The 17,848-nt window shown below is 34.1% G+C and overlaps 2 protein-coding genes across 4 annotated transcripts in view; one reads left to right on the forward strand and one right to left on the reverse strand.

Annotated features, from left to right (window-relative positions):
• Window positions 1-16,497, reverse strand: part of LRRC41 (leucine rich repeat containing 41) — a 600,929-nt gene extending 584,432 nt beyond the window's left edge. Inside the window, exons 1-2 of one of the 2 annotated variants that reach the window (XM_044085905.1) lie at window positions 16,408-16,494; window positions 16,185-16,311 (exon numbers count right to left, since the gene is read on the reverse strand). In XM_044085905.1, the coding sequence (XP_043941840.1) occupies window positions 16,185-16,287 (103 nt within the window). In that variant the 5' untranslated portion in view covers window positions 16,288-16,311; window positions 16,408-16,494. Of the gene's footprint in view, window positions 1-16,184 lie in introns of both variants that reach the window. The other variant, XM_044085906.1, reaches the window with a different exon arrangement.
• Window positions 16,498-16,573: 76 nt separating this feature from the next.
• LOC122813535 (cytochrome b-c1 complex subunit 6, mitochondrial) overlaps window positions 16,574-17,848 on the forward strand; it is a 159,737-nt gene continuing 158,462 nt past the window's right edge. For both annotated transcript variants that reach the window (XM_044085907.1, XM_044085908.1), the window contains exon 1: window positions 16,574-16,721. In XM_044085907.1, coding sequence (XP_043941842.1) covers window positions 16,671-16,721 — 51 coding nt within the window. In that variant the 5' untranslated portion in view covers window positions 16,574-16,670. The remainder of the gene's footprint in view (window positions 16,722-17,848) is intronic.

Below are 17,848 nucleotides of genomic sequence, written 5' to 3' on the forward strand. Positions count from 1 at the left end.
TTGTAAAGGAATTTGGATAGGATGATCATATTTTTGGTTATTGTCTACTGCAACTTCTAAGACTTTTATTTGAAACACTAGTTCTATTTTAACTTTGCTAGTTAACCCAAGGCATACATTTTGTGCACTGTACTGTTTACAACATGGAGAGAATATCACCACTTATGTATTGTTTGGGTTAAGATGTAGCCTTTATTATTTGATCCATTGTTCAACTGATGTGAAGAATTGCAGAGTTATAGATAGGGGTTGTGAATAGTCTGCATCTATACATTTTAATATGGAGTTCTTAGCATACTGGACTAGGGTAACTTGTTCTGTGGCTCTATGCAAGTCATTAATGAATATGTTAAATAATAGTGGGTCACGTACTGAACCGTTGGGTACTCCTGCAATTATTGATAAGAGTCAGCTAAGGGCTGCTCCCATTTCATACATTGTGCCCTTTGGGTTATGCAACTGGTGAATCATTTCAATGTACTTTCTTCAAAGTTAAAGTTGTACAGGCAATTTAACAACGGTTTGTGTAAAACAGTATCAAAAGATTTTGATTGATTTGGTGCAGTGGTTAAGGTGTATGCCTTTTGACCACAAGGTGCAAGGTTTGATTCTCACCACTGGAAAGAGCTTTACAGATTAAAGATGTATGTTTGGGGTGGGAGGATGGCACAATGGTTAAGGTGTTTACCTTACAGACACAAGGTGCAAGGTTTGATTCTCACATGGGATAATTAGCTAAGGCTAGCCTTGAAATGGTCCACAAGGGTAATTAGCATAGTATGAACCTATTTAAGAACAAGAGGTGACAGGTTGTCCTTTATTAAGGCTCTGGTTAATTGCATTTAGGAATGTTAACAGGGTAGATTTAGTGTTATGGGCTGGTCTAGTGTGTTCTGCTGGCAATAATACATTAATTTTCATGCAATACTTGATGACTTAGGTATGCATCTTTCTAGAACCTTTGTGAGTGGTATAGCAAATGAGTCAGTAATTAAATAATTTCAGTAATGTTCCTTCTCTGTTATGGAGGAACATAAGATTGTTTCCATATATATATATATATATATATATATATATATATAACTGATAGTATAAGCGTCAGTTCTGGCTGAAGCAATTTGTGCTAACAACAGAAAGAGAGCCTAGCATTGTACATTTCAATAGCCACTGCAATCACTGGATGAATCAATTGGTGTTAAAAACAGAAGCACAGACTTTGCATTCCACTGTGTAGTCTCTAGTCAAATAAATGAAGGCTTGCCTATTTCTTGCTTAATACTTACGGGACTGAGTAACTGGAAGAAACCTGGGGGTTTAGTGCCTACATAAAGCACAACATAAAATGTCAGCGCTCCTGCTGTTTTCTTTAAGAGGTCTATTACAAGACAGGAGGATGTAGACAAAGGATAGCCTACCCACCTCAAGTGTAGTCAGACAAGTCTATGATGTTGCAGTGCACTTTCTTCAAATTACTGGGAATGCAACTGTATAAGTGTATAGTGAATGCACCCTTGCAGATCAAACATCTTCTATAGTATGGAATGCAAAGTAACAGACTTTTTCCCTGCTGGACAATGTCCTATAGTACAGGCTTAATGCCACCTCTGTGATGAGTGAAAGCCTTCTACAATATTTAATACAAACCAGTAGCTTTTTTCTCAGCTAGACAAGTTCTTACAGTGAAGCTACAGTTAAAGCAAGTCAAGGAATGTGACAATGGCTGCCACATCCAACAGAAATAAAGAGAGATTCTAGATACAAATCTACAATAATCTAGTTACAGGGTCAATACATCTCGAAAATGACTGCAGAAGCCAGAACTGCCAATGTGTGTTATTACTTACAGGGGTCACCTGCTTCTAGTTTTGGTTAGAAACTATGATGCACCATTCAGTTTTGGGCTTGAGTAATTTCACTGATGAGGAATCATAGGAAGTTCTTCAGGGCAACTGAGTCTTGCAACCATTATGCCCTGCCAGTTCTCACCCTCCATTGTCAAGCTATGAGGAATACCCATCCAACCGTTTTTGTTGGAAGGAAGATGATGTATAACATGGCTTGATCTGCAGTGTGTGTTTATTCCACAAATGGAATCTGCTGAAGCACATTTAGATCTCTGTTTCTGGTGGATACCAACATACAAGAACTTTCTTTGAAAATGTACAAAATATACAACAAATTAGACAATTTTAAAAGAAAAATGTTCAAAACAGACTGAACAAATACAAGCATCTTTAAACCAGCAAAAATACAAATATCTGGAATAGAGGATACCTGAAGCTATGTCATATGGCACCGAAACACCACACAGGTCCTTGGTTAATTCCTCCTCTAAAAACAACCCATTTCCGAGATCTAGTACTGTGAGATTTTTCTCATCTCAGGACAAAGAATTAATCCTCAAAACAGCCTGGGCAAAATCTCCTATCAAGCTTGAGGATAAAGTAATAAGGTTTGAGATAACCACTACTACTTTCCTGCTGTGATGTCCAAGAGGAAATGTGTTCTAAATTTAATTAAAGAACTTAAGAAAAGAAAGATTAAAGTCCATTTGCTTTTTCCATCCATTCTAAACATATTTCTTCCTGATGAAACTAAAACATTTGAAGAGTTACTCTGAAGAGTTTAAGTGATTTATTTTATTTGCATAACAATAGATTCATATGTTTTTACTTTAACATACTTATCAAAAAGGAAGCTTGGATGCATTCTTCACCAAGGTAACTGTTTTTCATTTTCTTACTAATTAGATATCTAAAATTAATAGTTAACATATTTCTATATAAATACATTTCACATTCTACATAAAATCGATAAATAAATAATACTTTTACCATTATAATATCCTTAACACTTGCTTTGTTTTGGTGTTAGTTTTGCGTGCAGGTTTCCTTTATCTATAGTCTTATAATATTTTTATTTTCTTTCACTTAAACATTCATAGAAGAATTTGTTTTTTTAAACTGGTTCACTTTCTGTAGTTTAACTTATAAAGTCACATATTACAGCTTTCCTAGAAGTGCTCTTACATTGATTAATGCTACTGTTTTGTTACAGTGTTACACAGTTATTTTTAAATCTAATGGACCTTTTAAATAGATGTGGACTTGTCTGACAGTGTGTTTGGTGTTTTTTGCTTACATTTATATTTCTGGTCTCTTTGTATGGCATCTATGTTATGGGATCTTGACGTTAAATTGTCTTCCTTTTGTTCGTTTTAAGATCTCCGATGGTGGTTGGGGGACTTTATCTATAATGTTTATTTGTGGTCATTTTCTTTAAGTATTTCTGTTGTTTTTCGATTTGGTGGTTTTGTGTGGCTTGGCTGGGATTGTTTTGTTGTGTTGGTGATGTTGGGGATGCTGTGTTGCCTTGCTTGTGGGGAGTGTGAGGAACAAATGTGTATATTGAGTTGTTACAAGGAGTGAAGGAGAGCTGGTATACTTTCATGGCAGTTTGTGATTAACAGTGCTATCTAATTTTGAATGCTAAGAGCTGGAGTACTTTGACAGCTGTTGAAGCTTGTTTTTTTTCAGCTTCTTAGTGTATCAGATTGAGCTTTAAGTTCTGTGTTAGAACTCTGCATTCACCACTAGATCAATGCAGAGTTTATGTTTGACATTTTAGTCACAAGATGGAATCATTTTTTTTTAAATTAAATGTACAGCAAGAACTATTACAGTCCTTACAAAAACTTTAAAGCAAGATTAATTTGTCAAAGAGGACATGGGTTGTGGTTTACACGCATGCAAATACGAACGGTTGTTTTCCATGATGGAAATGATAATGCCGTACACTTAGAGGTGGTTTTCTTAGCACTGGGTCTCAGACTGAATGGGCACATACATCATGACCCAATGCTCTAGGTAAGAGAGGTTGTTTTTGCTTGTAAAGCATATATATGCATGGTCATACTAATAACTAAGAGTGAACATCCTCTTTTTGAAAAACAGACAATAAGTATTATTTTTAGAGGATTTGTAATAAAAAATACACAGTCATGGCAATGCGGATTGGAAGGGACACTTTTTACTTGAAGTCAAATCGTTAAATGTTTTAACAAGAAAGTTATTCTGTAAGTTTAGAAGCCCAAGGAAGCTATTAGACTGCAAATAATAAAGAAGGTACAGCAGACACCTTAGACAAGGTTTGAACATAATTGAAATTGATTACGGGGAATGTAAGAGCACAAGTGTTCATAAGCATAACAGAGGTTTATACAGCCCAAGTTAATATCTAACAATAGTGCATAAACAAAGTTGTAGATAGCAAAAATGAAATATGTAATAACAGAATAAAGCTCATACTGAATACAAATAAATACCCTTCTAACATTCAACATTAGATTTAGAAATATTAGAATTTTTTATTAATATAAGTATAACTAAAAGACTAATTGAGAAAAGTAATACAAGGGAACAGAAGACAAGAAGAGAAAAGCGAATATGAAGACAGAGGGAAGGGTACTGAATCAAAAAAGAGAAACAGATACAGAAGAATGATGCAATGCACTAAATACTGTAAAATGATATAAATGAGATACCAACTATGAAATAATGGAGATATTAAAATAATTTAATTTGTGACAGCTGAAGTTTGTTTAGGTATGACTAAATCTTTAAAAGGAGATTGTAAAAGTTTGTGACTGATAAGATTCTATTAGACCAAAACATAGGTTCATAGGTAGGTACTAGGCGATTGGCCCTAGGGCCTATACAAGCCTAGCCAAAAAGGTACCCTGGCTTTCGCCACCCAAGAAAATTATTTTCCTGTGCCCTCGTCAAGCAGAACCACAGAAGTGATCCCTGGGGTGAATTTCCTATTACCCATCCAATCATCAAGATTTTTCTTGAAGAGTGCTAATGAGGAGCTCTGTTTCACATAGATAGGTAGTCTGTTTCAGAGTATGGGAAGTCTCTGGGACAGGAGTCTATCCCTCCAGCATGTTCTGTTTATTGTGGTGACAAGGTTTAGGTTCCTAGAGCGTGTAGCTCGGAGGGATTGGGATTTCTTTAAGTGGAGCATGTCCAACAGCTCTGGGTTTGACATAGCTTTGTATGTCAGGCAGAGATCACCTCTAAGTAGGCGATATGCGACGGAGTAAAGCTGTAGTATTTTGAGACAGTCTGCGTAAGGCATCTGTTTGAGGCTGGTAATCCTCTTTGTGAGATATTTTTGTGGTCTTTCCAGTTGTTGTAGATGTCTTGTGAGGTACACACCAAAAAGGGCGTCCCAAGGTCTCACTTTCGGTGTTAAGTAGACTACCGCCTATGTGGTAGTTCATGGGTACAGAGTTTTTACCAAAGGGGATGACAATGCACTTTTTGGCATTGAGCTTGAGACCATGTCTTTGACACCAGGCATCTGTCTCAGTGAGGCCCTTTTGTAGGATGTCCACATCATTAGGAGTTTCAATTATGGCTCCTAGTTTGCAGTGATCTGAGAATTTAGTTAGCCAAAGACCTTCTGTGTTAGCCTGTACTTCAGAGAAGTAGATACCAAACAGGAGAGGACCCAGGACTGAACCTTGTGGTACTCCACTTGTCATTGGTCTGAACTCTGATTTGGAGTCTGCTACTTTCACGGTGTGGGTTCTGTCAGTAAGCCAGTTGGCAACCCATCTTGTGACATAGGGATTTATATCTAGTTTAGTGAGTTTATCTATAATTCCAGAGTGGGGGATTGTGTCAAACGCCTTGGCGAGATCATCTAGATAGGCTGTGTGAACCACCTTACCCTCATACATGGCTTTGGTGACTACTTCAAAGAAGTCTATCAGGTTTAGGAGACATGATCTGCCTTTTACAAACCCAAACTGTGTGGGGTCCAGAGTTTGGAGATCTCCAATGTCTTTGTTTACGAGTTAAATGATGACAGTTCCATGGCCCTGCAGACGAGGCTCGTCAGGCTAATGGGGCGGTAGTTCCCAGGGTCTGTTGTGCTCCCCCCCTTTTGTGGAGTGGGATAACTTTCGCTGTGCACCATTCAATGGGCACAAAATATAGGGACAGTAAAATGAGTATTTGCTGCAGTCATAGACTATATAGGACTCTTTAGTTTCATGGTTGCAAAGCAAATCACATAAACAATACTGCCAAGGTGCTGAGAATACTTTCATTTATAGGCATACTTAAAAACCTTCCATTCACTTGTATAGTTTCTATATAAAATGCAGTTTTAACATAGTCTATTATTCATGACATTTTTAAATTCGTAAATTAGCTTGCAAATACAGACAAATTAATGTAGAATCCATACATATCCATTAATAAGCATATATACACTTATGAAGAGAAAGAGCTATACAGATTTGCACAATTAGTTTGATAATAAAGATAAAATATTTAGTCTGAATATAATCTAGCAAGTTATTTGAAAAACTGGAATTCAGGTGTTAGAAAAATATGAATTAGTTTGCTTAACTAAGAATATATCTGTGGCATGAAACTGGAACTAACTTTCAATACATCTTGTGATAGTGATGAGGATATAAATAATGACCATCATGTTTTATCATTTAGATACAAATGAGTCGCATAACTCTACAAGTTATTCAATATTATATACTATAGTATTCAAGCTTATCTATTTCTCAATGCATAAGTGACTTTGTCTCAGGTATTACGTTTACAAAAACTTAATGGATTATTGATTTTAGTGTGATGTTCACATAAATAACATATTTATTCTAAATGGCAGAGGGGTATTGGAACTACTCATGTTGGAGGGTGGGATAGTTTGGATAGATTCACTACTCAAGCTAAGAGTGTTAGACTCCATGAAGGGAATCAAAGTTAAATAACTTTATGTTTAATTTTTTATATGACATTTTATTTTTTATTGGTGTCTACTACCATTTTTATTATACACATACCTAACAATATTAAGAATGTTAGAATTATAATTGACAATAAGTAGTTCAAAAATTCTGCAAGTGGTTTATTGTTAATATTACATTTGGGAATTTTAATGTTATTAGTTTTCTTTTTGTTATAGGTATTATACGACACATTTAAATTAATATCAATGTATTAAATAAAAGTTGCAAGAAAAGTAGTTTAAATAAGTTTCTAAAGTTATTTTCTTCCCAGATTATTTTCTTGCAAGAAACTCACTTGTTATAAGAAGATACAAGCAGACTTAATACTAAATATTACAAAGGATTAAGTAGCTGTCAGTATACACAGAAAAAAGAGGGGTAGTTATATTATGGAGAAATTCTTTACCTACATTCAACATGTTAAAAAACATATAGTGATGATAAGTGTATGTTTCAGTCAGTAACAATGGAGGTTAAAAGGAAACTATATACCCTTATTAATGTATAATGGATACCTGGTATAGGTGTTGAAACAGTTAAAAAAAACAATTAGATCAGATTATACAACTCTCAAAATGCAGCACTCTTACAGCGGGAGACATTAATTGCATTTTGAAAGAAGATGATTCTAATAACACAGAGAGAATACCAGCTTCAACAAAGGCATACCAAATTTATATTTACTTCAGATCAAAGATATTAATGAATTTTCAGACCCAGAATCACTTTTTTATTCACTTTTCACATAGACATGGATCTCAATCAAGAATTGACAGACTATGATTTAACTATTAGACTAAGCAAAGTAAAAGTAGACTTATGTCCACTTTCTGAACTTATATTAAACACTAATAATGATATTCCCATGAAAAGGATTCCAGCTTATACATCTAATTTAAAGGTTTTAAAGAATTATTTAATAAACTGAGTAAAGGTTTAAATTTATTTAACTATAGAGAGGTTATAGTTGAGAATTATGCATAGAATGCTCTAAAAACATATTTAAGTATGAAATGCTCTAAAAGCATATTTAAATAGTAAAACTATGAATTGGTATGCTCTAAAGAAAAAGCAACGTGATGGAATTGATAGAGCTACAAAAAAAAAAAACAATAAGATAAAACTTAAGAAATTCTAAATCATAAAACTATGATAAATTTGGAAAAGATTAACTAATTATTCTATAAATCTAAAATCCATACATAAATTAGTCTAAAGAACAAAAATGCTTATTAAATCTAATCACATTAAAGAATTGTATTCTTCTGATAGCAAGAAAACGGTTACTGAAAGAAAGAGGCTATCTTAATAGTATTTAGAACTTACAAATAAAATTAACTAATCTAATCCAACAATGGAGTCACAAGAAACAAAATGTTTATTAGAAAATATACTAAAAATAAGTAAACTGAAGACCAAATGAACTGACAGACCTATACTAATGTCCAAACTTAAAAAACAAATATATAAGCACCTAACAAAGCCCCTGTCAATAATGACATAAACAAAAAACTTCATAACCCTATGTCTAAAGAAGCTTTAAATATCTTGCTTATTTATTTATTTTTTTTTTGCAGTTAAAGAATTAAAGATTCCACCACCATGGAAATACTTATCTCTCCGATTTTAAAAGTTGATAAAGACCTAGCAGAGTGTTCTTCTTACAGACCAAATGGGGTGCGAGTGGTGAGATGAAAAGTCAGCGAGCAAAAGGAGAGTAGCAGTAGGGCTGAAATTGAATTCATCCTCATGTCTTGGTGAGTACCTTCACGAGGTGGACCCTGTTTTCACAAAATCTCACCAAGGCGACACCGATATACAGACTGCATTTATATAGCATATATCATGGACAGAAGTAGGTGGCAAGACCCAGGATAGAAAAGTGCCCAATCCTGGTAGGTGCACTGGTGCCAGGACTGGAAACGATGATAGTGTACAATCCTCAAAATATGGAAATATTACTACAATGAGGCCAGGCCCAGGGGGAGGATGCCCTCCCCCCTGTTGTAGAAGGAAGCAGCAGTCCAGAAAAATCACAAGAACTGATAAGGCAAAGAAGAGCCATAAAGACGATAAAGTGGACTATTGAGAATAAGAAAGAAATTGTGTATTGTTACTATTATTTAAAAAGCCCATAATTTCCAAAAACGAGATATACAAAATGATCAAGGGAGAAATTAGAGGAAAGAAAAATACTTCTGAAAGAAAAACTCAGAAGGTTCAAATGAAAATTTGTGTTCATTAATACAACCGATTTGTGAAAAACAGTATACAGATCAAGAAACCTTGACCTGCTTGGAAAAAGATGCATCTGAGGAAGCATGAAAATATAAACAACAAACCCAAGAGATATTTGAAAAGTATAAACAAGAAATATGGACATGGGAAAGAAAGAGAGATTTGATATGGTGCAATATTTATGCAAATGAGAAAGCCAATTTAATCAATGTAAAGATGGCAGCACCAAAGATATTCGAAGAGAAATACAGGCAAAGGCATCTGGATATGGGAACTTTCACAATCACAAAGATGGAACACAGAAAAGATTAGTAAAGTAGACATTAAAAATAGAAGTTGAAGTTATGGAGTGCTTGTGAAGTGAAGGATTTGGTGTAGAAGGTCTAACACAGGTTACATCACAGCAGGATCGAGTGAGTCCCAAGGTAGGGAGAAACAGGAAGATCAGGAAACATATGAAGAAAAATATGGACATGGGAAAGTAAAAGAGATTTAATATGGTGTAATATTTATGCAAAGGAAAAAGCAAAACTAACCAATACAAAAAGAGCAGCACCAAAGATATCTGAAGAGAAATACAGGCAAAGGAATCCGGACATGGAAAATTTTACAACACAAAAAATAAGAAGACAAAGAGGAAAAGTAGAAAAGGAGATTAGTAATGGAGAAGTTAAAGAAACAGAAACTGAGGTTATGGAGTGCCAGCAAAGTGAAGGATTCAGTGTAGAAAATCTAATTTAAAAAGCACCACAAAAGGATAGAGTAATGGATATCCAAATTAAATGGAAACCAGTGAAACAGGAAGCAATTGGTCAGGTGCCATATGAAGACAATCTGGAGCCTTCCACAGGAAACCAGTATAAATGTTCACTTGAATTTAGACAGCAGGGAAGGAACAGGAAGCTGTGGAAACTCTGATGCAGTCAATGTTGAGGAGTGATAGGCCAGTGAGTTCCCATATGATAGAGCAACGGATGGCACAGGATGAAATTGAAGAGAATGTGCCACAGGAAGATGTTATAGAACCTTCTATAGAATGCCCACAGGAAATGGAAAATAAGGGATGTTCCCTCAGTTTGGAAGAAAACGAGCTAAGAGAAGAGTTGCTTGATTTAATAGACATAAACAGATATATCAAGATCAATGAAAAAAATAGACTGCAGAAGGTTAATAAAGCCCAAAAGGTCAGACGTCTGACAAAACAAATGAACACAGTATTTAGGACTGTTCATAGAGATCCATGCAATATAACAGAAGTAAACAGGATATATTACTGTGCAGCTAAATTAACAACTGATAAAGTTCTATCACAAAAACACAAAGGAAGGGGAGAAATCGAATACCATCATGGAAATATCGAATAGAGAAAACTATAAAGCAGCTAAGACAAAAGTGTCACTGTTAGAAGATGGAACAGATAAACAAAAATACTAAGACAGATATGATAAAAGCAATGTGCAGTATTAGGACAGACCAGGATCTATTACGCATTATCGCAAATAAACTAAAAATTTCAGCACAGGCGGAAAAACTTAGAAGATGCAAAGATAAATACAAAGGAAAAGAACAAAATAAGCAATTTATTGAGGACCCAAAAAAGTTTTATAGAGAATTGGGAAATAAGGTAAACAGAATTGAAAGACTGCCAAAAAAAAGAAGAAATAGATACATTTTGGAGAAGTATCTATGAAGATCCTGTGGAATATAAAGATGCTTGAAAGACTGCCAAAAAAAAAGAAGAAATAGATACATTTTGGAGAAGTATCTATGAAGATCCTGTGGAATATAAAGATGCTAAATATATAGAAGTTAATGAAAGAATAAGGGGTTTAAAACGTGCAGGATATGAAATGGGATAAAGTAACAGCCACAGAGATTGAAACAAAATTAAGAAAAGCCTCTAATTGGAAAACTCCAAGCCCAGATGCAGTACCTAACTTTTGGTCAAAAGTATTAAAATCTTTGCATGGAAATTTAGCGAGGAGTAAGAACTATTTATATGCACACCCCGTACAGACACCAACCTGGTTAACAACAGGAAAAACAATGCTCCTACTTAAGAGTGAACCTGCAAGCTACCCTACAAATTATAGGCCAATAACTTGTCTTCCAACATCTTATAAACTACACATAGGAACTGATGCCAACAGAGTTTACAGTCATTTACAAGAAAACTCAATTATGGCAGTAGAACAAAAGGGCAATAAAACAAAGTCATATGGAACAAAGGATCATTTGTTTTTAAATAAAGTCATAGTGGAGAACTGAATAGAGGGGAAGACTAAGTATGGCATGGACTGACTACAAAAAAACATTTGATAGTATCTCACATTCATGGAAAAAGAGTGCTTAAAAATGAATAAGATACATCCTACAGTGATCAACTACATTACAGTGACCATGAAACAGTGGCAGACCACCATGCAATTAAGCCATGATAAAGGACAAATTATTACCCCAGGGATAAAAATTCAAAGGGGGATATTCCAGGGTGACTCTGTCACCACTGCTATTCCACCCTGCCCTTAACCCATTAAGCTGTCTACTTAACAGCTTAAGCCATGGCTATAATTTGGCTCCTAGAAAACAAAAAGTGTAAAGACTTCACATCTTCTCTTTGTCGATGATTTAAAATTGTATAGCTCATCAGAAGAGACACTAAAAGCACAACTGCAAGTTGTCAAAACTTTTTCAGATGATATAAGAATGTCATTTGGTCTTGATAAATGTGCAAAGGCAACCTTTAAAGCAGGAAAACTGCAACATCAGGAAAACATCAGTTTGGAACAAGAATGTGATATAAAAGAACTTGAGGCAAGAAGGAGTGCATAACTATTTGGGAACTGATGAAGGGTCAACAATAAAACACAAACAAATGTGAATAAAACTTAGTAAGGAATACTTCAGAAGACTTAAATTAATCCTGAAAACAGCACTGCCTTCTAGGAACAAAATCCAAGCTACAAACCAATTTGCTCTTCCTGTCCTAACTTACACTTTTGGACTGAGTGACTGGTCCCAAAACATGTTAAGCCAGATTAGACAGGAAAACAAGAAGGATGCTTCATGCTCACCAAATGATTTATACAAAATCAGTGCATACCAAGATTATATATTCCAAAGGAGTAATAGGCCTCCTTGAAACCGATTGTATGTATAGATCTGCAATTGTGGGACTCCACACATAACTGCTGACCACACAAGACCCAAACGTAGTGAAAATTTTGAAACATGAGGAGAATAAATCTAAGATGAGTTCTCTGCTTAATCTAGCAGAAGCATATCTGTGTTAAGCAGGAATGGAAATCAAACCAGAAGTAGATAAAAATCAGGCAGCAACTGAATGTGACATGTTTTTTAATCTTTTCACAGTAAATGTATAAGAGATGTTTAATGTCAGGGTTATTTATTTTTAATTAATTTTCAATGGTTCTAGCACTGTGATTGGATGACATGAAATAACTGAATGGTATTTAAATAGATGTATTGAGCATGTTTTTTTAGAAAGTCTGAAGAAGCGTTGAACCTGACGGGAAAGTGCTTACTTTACATTAAATGTTTTTTAGTCGTGTTTGTGCCTTCCTTTATTTGCTTCTTGATTTAACATTGTTTAGAAAGGCAATTAATCCTCCGTGAACATTTGTGGTGTTGCTACATAGTTGCAAGTACTTCTGGAAGAACCTCATGTTGATCATGAACAAATGCAGCAATGGTTGAGGAGAGACAAATTCAAATCAAGAGATGAAAAGTTAATATTGGCGACCCAAGGTAGTGGGCTGCATATAAGTTGGTTTACAAAGTCCATTGAACATGTGGGATAAACAGACAAATAAAGGTTCTGTAAAACCGAATTGGAAACATTTGCTGACCCTGATGCTGGTTGGCAGAAGGACTGTACAGTGAAAGGCATAATAATGTGGCAAGACTGTTGCACTGGGGATTGTGCAAACATTATGGTACTGAAGAGGCTGAAAAACACTGGAAACATGAACCACAAAGCATCACAGAAAATGAAGAGGTCTACATCACATGAGATCACCCAACAGTTCAAAAGATAGACGCTAGAAAACTGGATATAGTGGTCCAAGAAAAAGACAAAAATAGCACTGATAATTGAAATCGCCACACCCAGTGACTACAGTGTCTTTCGTAGAGAGAGAGAGAGAGAGAGACACACAAAGTCATAAAATATCAGCATTTGCAGGCAGAAACGAGAGCAATGTGGAAGAACGATACCCAGACAGTTCCAATAGTAGTAGCAGCAACAGGTTTTACAAAAAAAAAGAGTCTATAATCATATTTGGATATGCTACCAATACATGTAACTCCGAATTACAGAAGGAGTCATTACTGGGCACATTGCAGGTGCTGCGAAGAGCACTACTTGTGGACATTAAGAGTAAAACAATACTAATTTCATGAACTTTAATCGTACTTTGACTTAGGAATGGGGTCCATTCCCATCATGGTATTAGAAACTCAAAAGATTTGGAGAAATTAAAAAGTAAGAAACAAATTTTATTATTAAACATTAATTATAAAATATTTATGGCTACACATGCTAGTGAAATTCAACAATTTCTTCCATATCTGATTAATAATGATCAAACTGGATTCATAACAAATAGCAATAACTATGATAACATTAAAAGAATATTTAATACTAAAGATATCTTACTCACTAACAGTACGTTTGAGTTAACTGGAAAATCCTTTTCCAGGTCTTAGAGGAATGCAATTTTTAAATAGTTTGTTACAACTTACAAATCTTCTTCACAAAAACTCCTTTGTTTATCTAAAAATAGGTTCATATATTTCAAAGTCAATTTTGAATTCTAAGGGAACTAAGCAAGGTTGCCTGTTGTCACCTCTGCTCTTTAATTATGGAACCATTTGCAAACTACATAAGATCGAGATTAGATATCAAAGGCACACAAATAATTTAAATTCTAAAAGTTTACTGTTCACCAATGATATTCTTTTGACTCTAAATGATAATAAAAAATTCTCTTAATGCTGTTTCTTATGCAATGGAGATTTTTCAGAAAAAATATGAGCTTGAAAACAAAATAAAAATTACCTATAATTTCCAGTACTCATGACATGGAAGAAAGATTTTCTAAATATATTGGGGAAGATAAAAAAATATTTAGGGATAACACTAATAGAAAATATTAAAAATATAATACACTTGAATTATAATAGCGTAGCCAGTATAAATAGTGGAACAAGCTTTTTTCCCCTATGGAAGAGAGACTTTCTTTAATAAAAATGAGTTTACCAAAAATGTTATACAAAATACAATCACTATCTCTCCCTCCTTCTAAAAAATACACTTGAATTATAATAGCGTAGCCAGTATAAATAATGGAACAAGCTTTTTTCCCTATGGAAGAGAGACTTTCTTTAATAAAAATGATTTTACCAAAAATTTTATACAAAATACAATCACTATCTTTCCCTCCTTTTAAAAAATACAAGAGAATTCAATTCCTTAATTCTTAGATTCCTTTGGTATCGCAATAAATCTATATTAGCTCTAAATCATCACATACGAGACTGGTCTTGTTGTGGCATTGGTTTACCAGATTTAGAACTATATTCTTTATCATCAGTTATACAAACAAGTTCTCTTTGATCAAATAATTATACTGCTGACTAGAAAGAGATACAAGAAAGCATTTGGATAAAATCAAATTGTCTGACATACCTACATCAAAATAAAATAGTAAACAATAATCTAGTTTGGTTAGTAAACGATTATATGTCAGATAATCTGAGCCAATTAATTAATGATTTCTATATCTCCATGATAACTACTTTCAGAAATGTTACTTAATTATAAAGCATATTTTTCCTGTTTCCTATAACATACTCAAAAGAACATATGTATAATTAATTCATCTACGATTGCATTTAAGTAAAACAAAGTGATCTGTTGGATTCAGCTGATGGATAGAGAAAAGTTACAAACTGTAGAATATATAATGACAAAAATTATTTTAAGTATGGAAATGTGGTTAGATACCCAAAATTGTAAATTTTCAGTAAAAAATAAAATTAACTTAATGCAATTATCTGTAAAAAGTGCTGCTCCTAAGTTCGTTGATTTTTTTTACTTATTTTGATCCATCAGAACAAATTGGAGAAAGGGCTTCTATACAGACTATATAACGTGGTTAAAAATACTACAAAATATTACAATGAAAGTTACTGAGTTTATTTCAAACCCATAAATAGTTACTATTCAAGTGAAGAAGAAAAAAAATCAATGCTATCATCTTCAAAACAAACTACTTCCTCATTAAAATGAAAGTTATTCTCTTGGAAATTCGTGCATAAAATTTTCATTATGCCTCAAAGAACTGAATTAATGTATAAAAAAGTATGATGCTGGAGATGTAAGTTGAATATTAAAGAAGATTGGCACCACATGGGATTATATTAATGTTTTTACAGACTTTAATGATCAATTTACTTTAAATCATTAATTTTATTTAATACTCCAATGCCTCTCTGTGTCAAAAAATACAAATAAATAAATAAATTACTCACTTCTATGGAGCACTTTAAAAATTGCAAGAAAAGTAATCATCAAGAACTAGAAAAACAAACCAACTCCAACTCTGAAAGAATGTATAAATATTGCAACCGATGTCTGTCATTTAAAACTTACAATCAAGATACAAACAACCAGAATTACCACTTCTTACAACACCATGATGAAATTTAAAGAACTGCTAAATAAACGGTCACCAATATGTCAATAGCAAAGACTATTTCATGAATATTTAGAGTTTTGATATATTGTAGACACTTAAATAGTTGCCATTCTTGCGTTTTTATATTCTTTTTTCATTAGTTTAATATTTAATTTATATACACATCTAAAATGCTATATTCTGTTACTTAATTGTTAACTTTTTAATACAAAATCTGAGAACAAAAATACAATGTTAATAGCTATTGAACTTCTGAGCTGTGGACAGTACATTATAAGACCAATCAATTTACTATGGCCAATCCTGGGAGATGCTGAAACGTATCAGAAAACATGTTCGTAGAAACTGTAAAGTTTCTATATTGCAAAAAAAGAATGCAAATTGATTGCAATTGACAAACTTACCACAAACATCTTTTTCAAATATTTGCATGTTGATACCAACAATTCTTGCACAAAGTTTGTACAGCGTGAAAGGTTCTTCTACATCGCTCACGTTTGTATACATAGTTTAAAAAATAATCTAGGGTGCCTGCAAAAAAAAAAAAAAACACACACACTAAAGCTCAGCTGCAAATCCACTACCCATTTCGCACTGCATAAAATGACACAATATCCAGAAACATGCCTAATGCATTAGGTCCAAAAGAAAGAAACTATAATAACATTTGGATAAGGAAGTAGAAGAAAATATCTTCAGAAACAGTTCGTACTCCGGAAGTATTTGTTAACTTCTAAAGGACTACTATGAAAGACCTTTATGTTTCTCATGTATCCGGGCCCTTTGGATAGGACGTAACCTGGCAAAGATTTAGTTCCGGTTCCCGAGCTGAAGGTTTTCCAGGTGAAAGAGTGACAATATTGCTGGGTGAAAGTAGTGTTATTACAGTCATGGTTTTGCAAGAGGAAAAAATGCTTGCTAACGGAGGAGAGCCCGAAGAGGTGAAAAAGATTCTGCTAGTTTAAGTACAAAAACAGATGTGTGCACGCTGATCTTTTATTTTTCAGCTTAACTGTTGTGCATGGTGCTTTAAGGCCTGTGATGTCTTACTGGTAGTGTTTAGTAAATATATACAGTGTGGATATATTCTGTTTGGTTTATTGTGTACGTTTTTGCAGTCTTTGGTGGTTGGGTATTTGTTTTAGTCTGGCAAATAACTTTAGCATTTTGATTTTCGTGTAGTTAGATGTTCTTGACTTGTGTGATGTAGTAATGGAACGGATAGTTTGAAAGCTGTATACTGTTTTTTTCTTTTGTTTTTCAGTTTTTGTAAACCTTAAGTAAATGTATGGCGAGAATATATTGGAATTGTTTGGGGCTGAATTGTTTTGGTTCAGTGTTATACTTGTAATAGTTATTGGAATAGTTTGAAAATGACCTGCATCTCGCACTTACGAAGTGGTATTGATCAAGTGACGCACACCCAAGGTCATGGTTGACTTGATCCTCTTTAGTTCCTGTCGGTGGGTATATTTAAAATAGTACAGTAAAACACCATAAAAAGTTGGGGTGGAAGAAACGAAGGGGTAAAATGTAACAAACAACCAAATGTTTACCTTGAAGTAATCTACAGTCTGTGTACCTAGATTGACTTTGAGATCATGAGTGCTCGCCCACTTAGTCACATGTATTAGAATGCAAGTTCAAACCAATTCAGTGACTACCCAGACCCAATGTGGCTATTAGCGTAGTAGGCTGGTAGTAGTCCCTTCAGTTTTATGTTTGTGTCCATGTTTGTAGAAAAATGCGTTTATTCCTGTATTTTTAATTTACGTCTGTCACTGTTAGTGTCTCCATGTGCTTCTGTTGTATCCATATACGTGTCCTGTAATACACACCAAACTTTTTTTTTCCTTAACTGGGAAAACACACGAGGTTTGTCTTCAGTCTTTCTGGTGTTCATGTAAAGATAATAATGACTGTAAAGATAATAATGACACTTAACATATTTGTTTTTCTTGTATATATTTGCAGTAAAAGGATGTACCATTCTCAGGAAAGAGCTGAATCGTTTCACATGTCTGTTGGAGTAGATACAGCAGTTTTTTGTAGCTGTAGTACCCATTTC

This window comes from Protopterus annectens, chromosome 10.part0 (assembly GCF_019279795.1).
Source record: "Protopterus annectens isolate FY-2018-M chromosome 10.part0, PAN1.0, whole genome shotgun sequence".
Classification (NCBI taxonomy): domain Eukaryota; kingdom Metazoa; phylum Chordata; order Ceratodontiformes; family Protopteridae; genus Protopterus; species Protopterus annectens.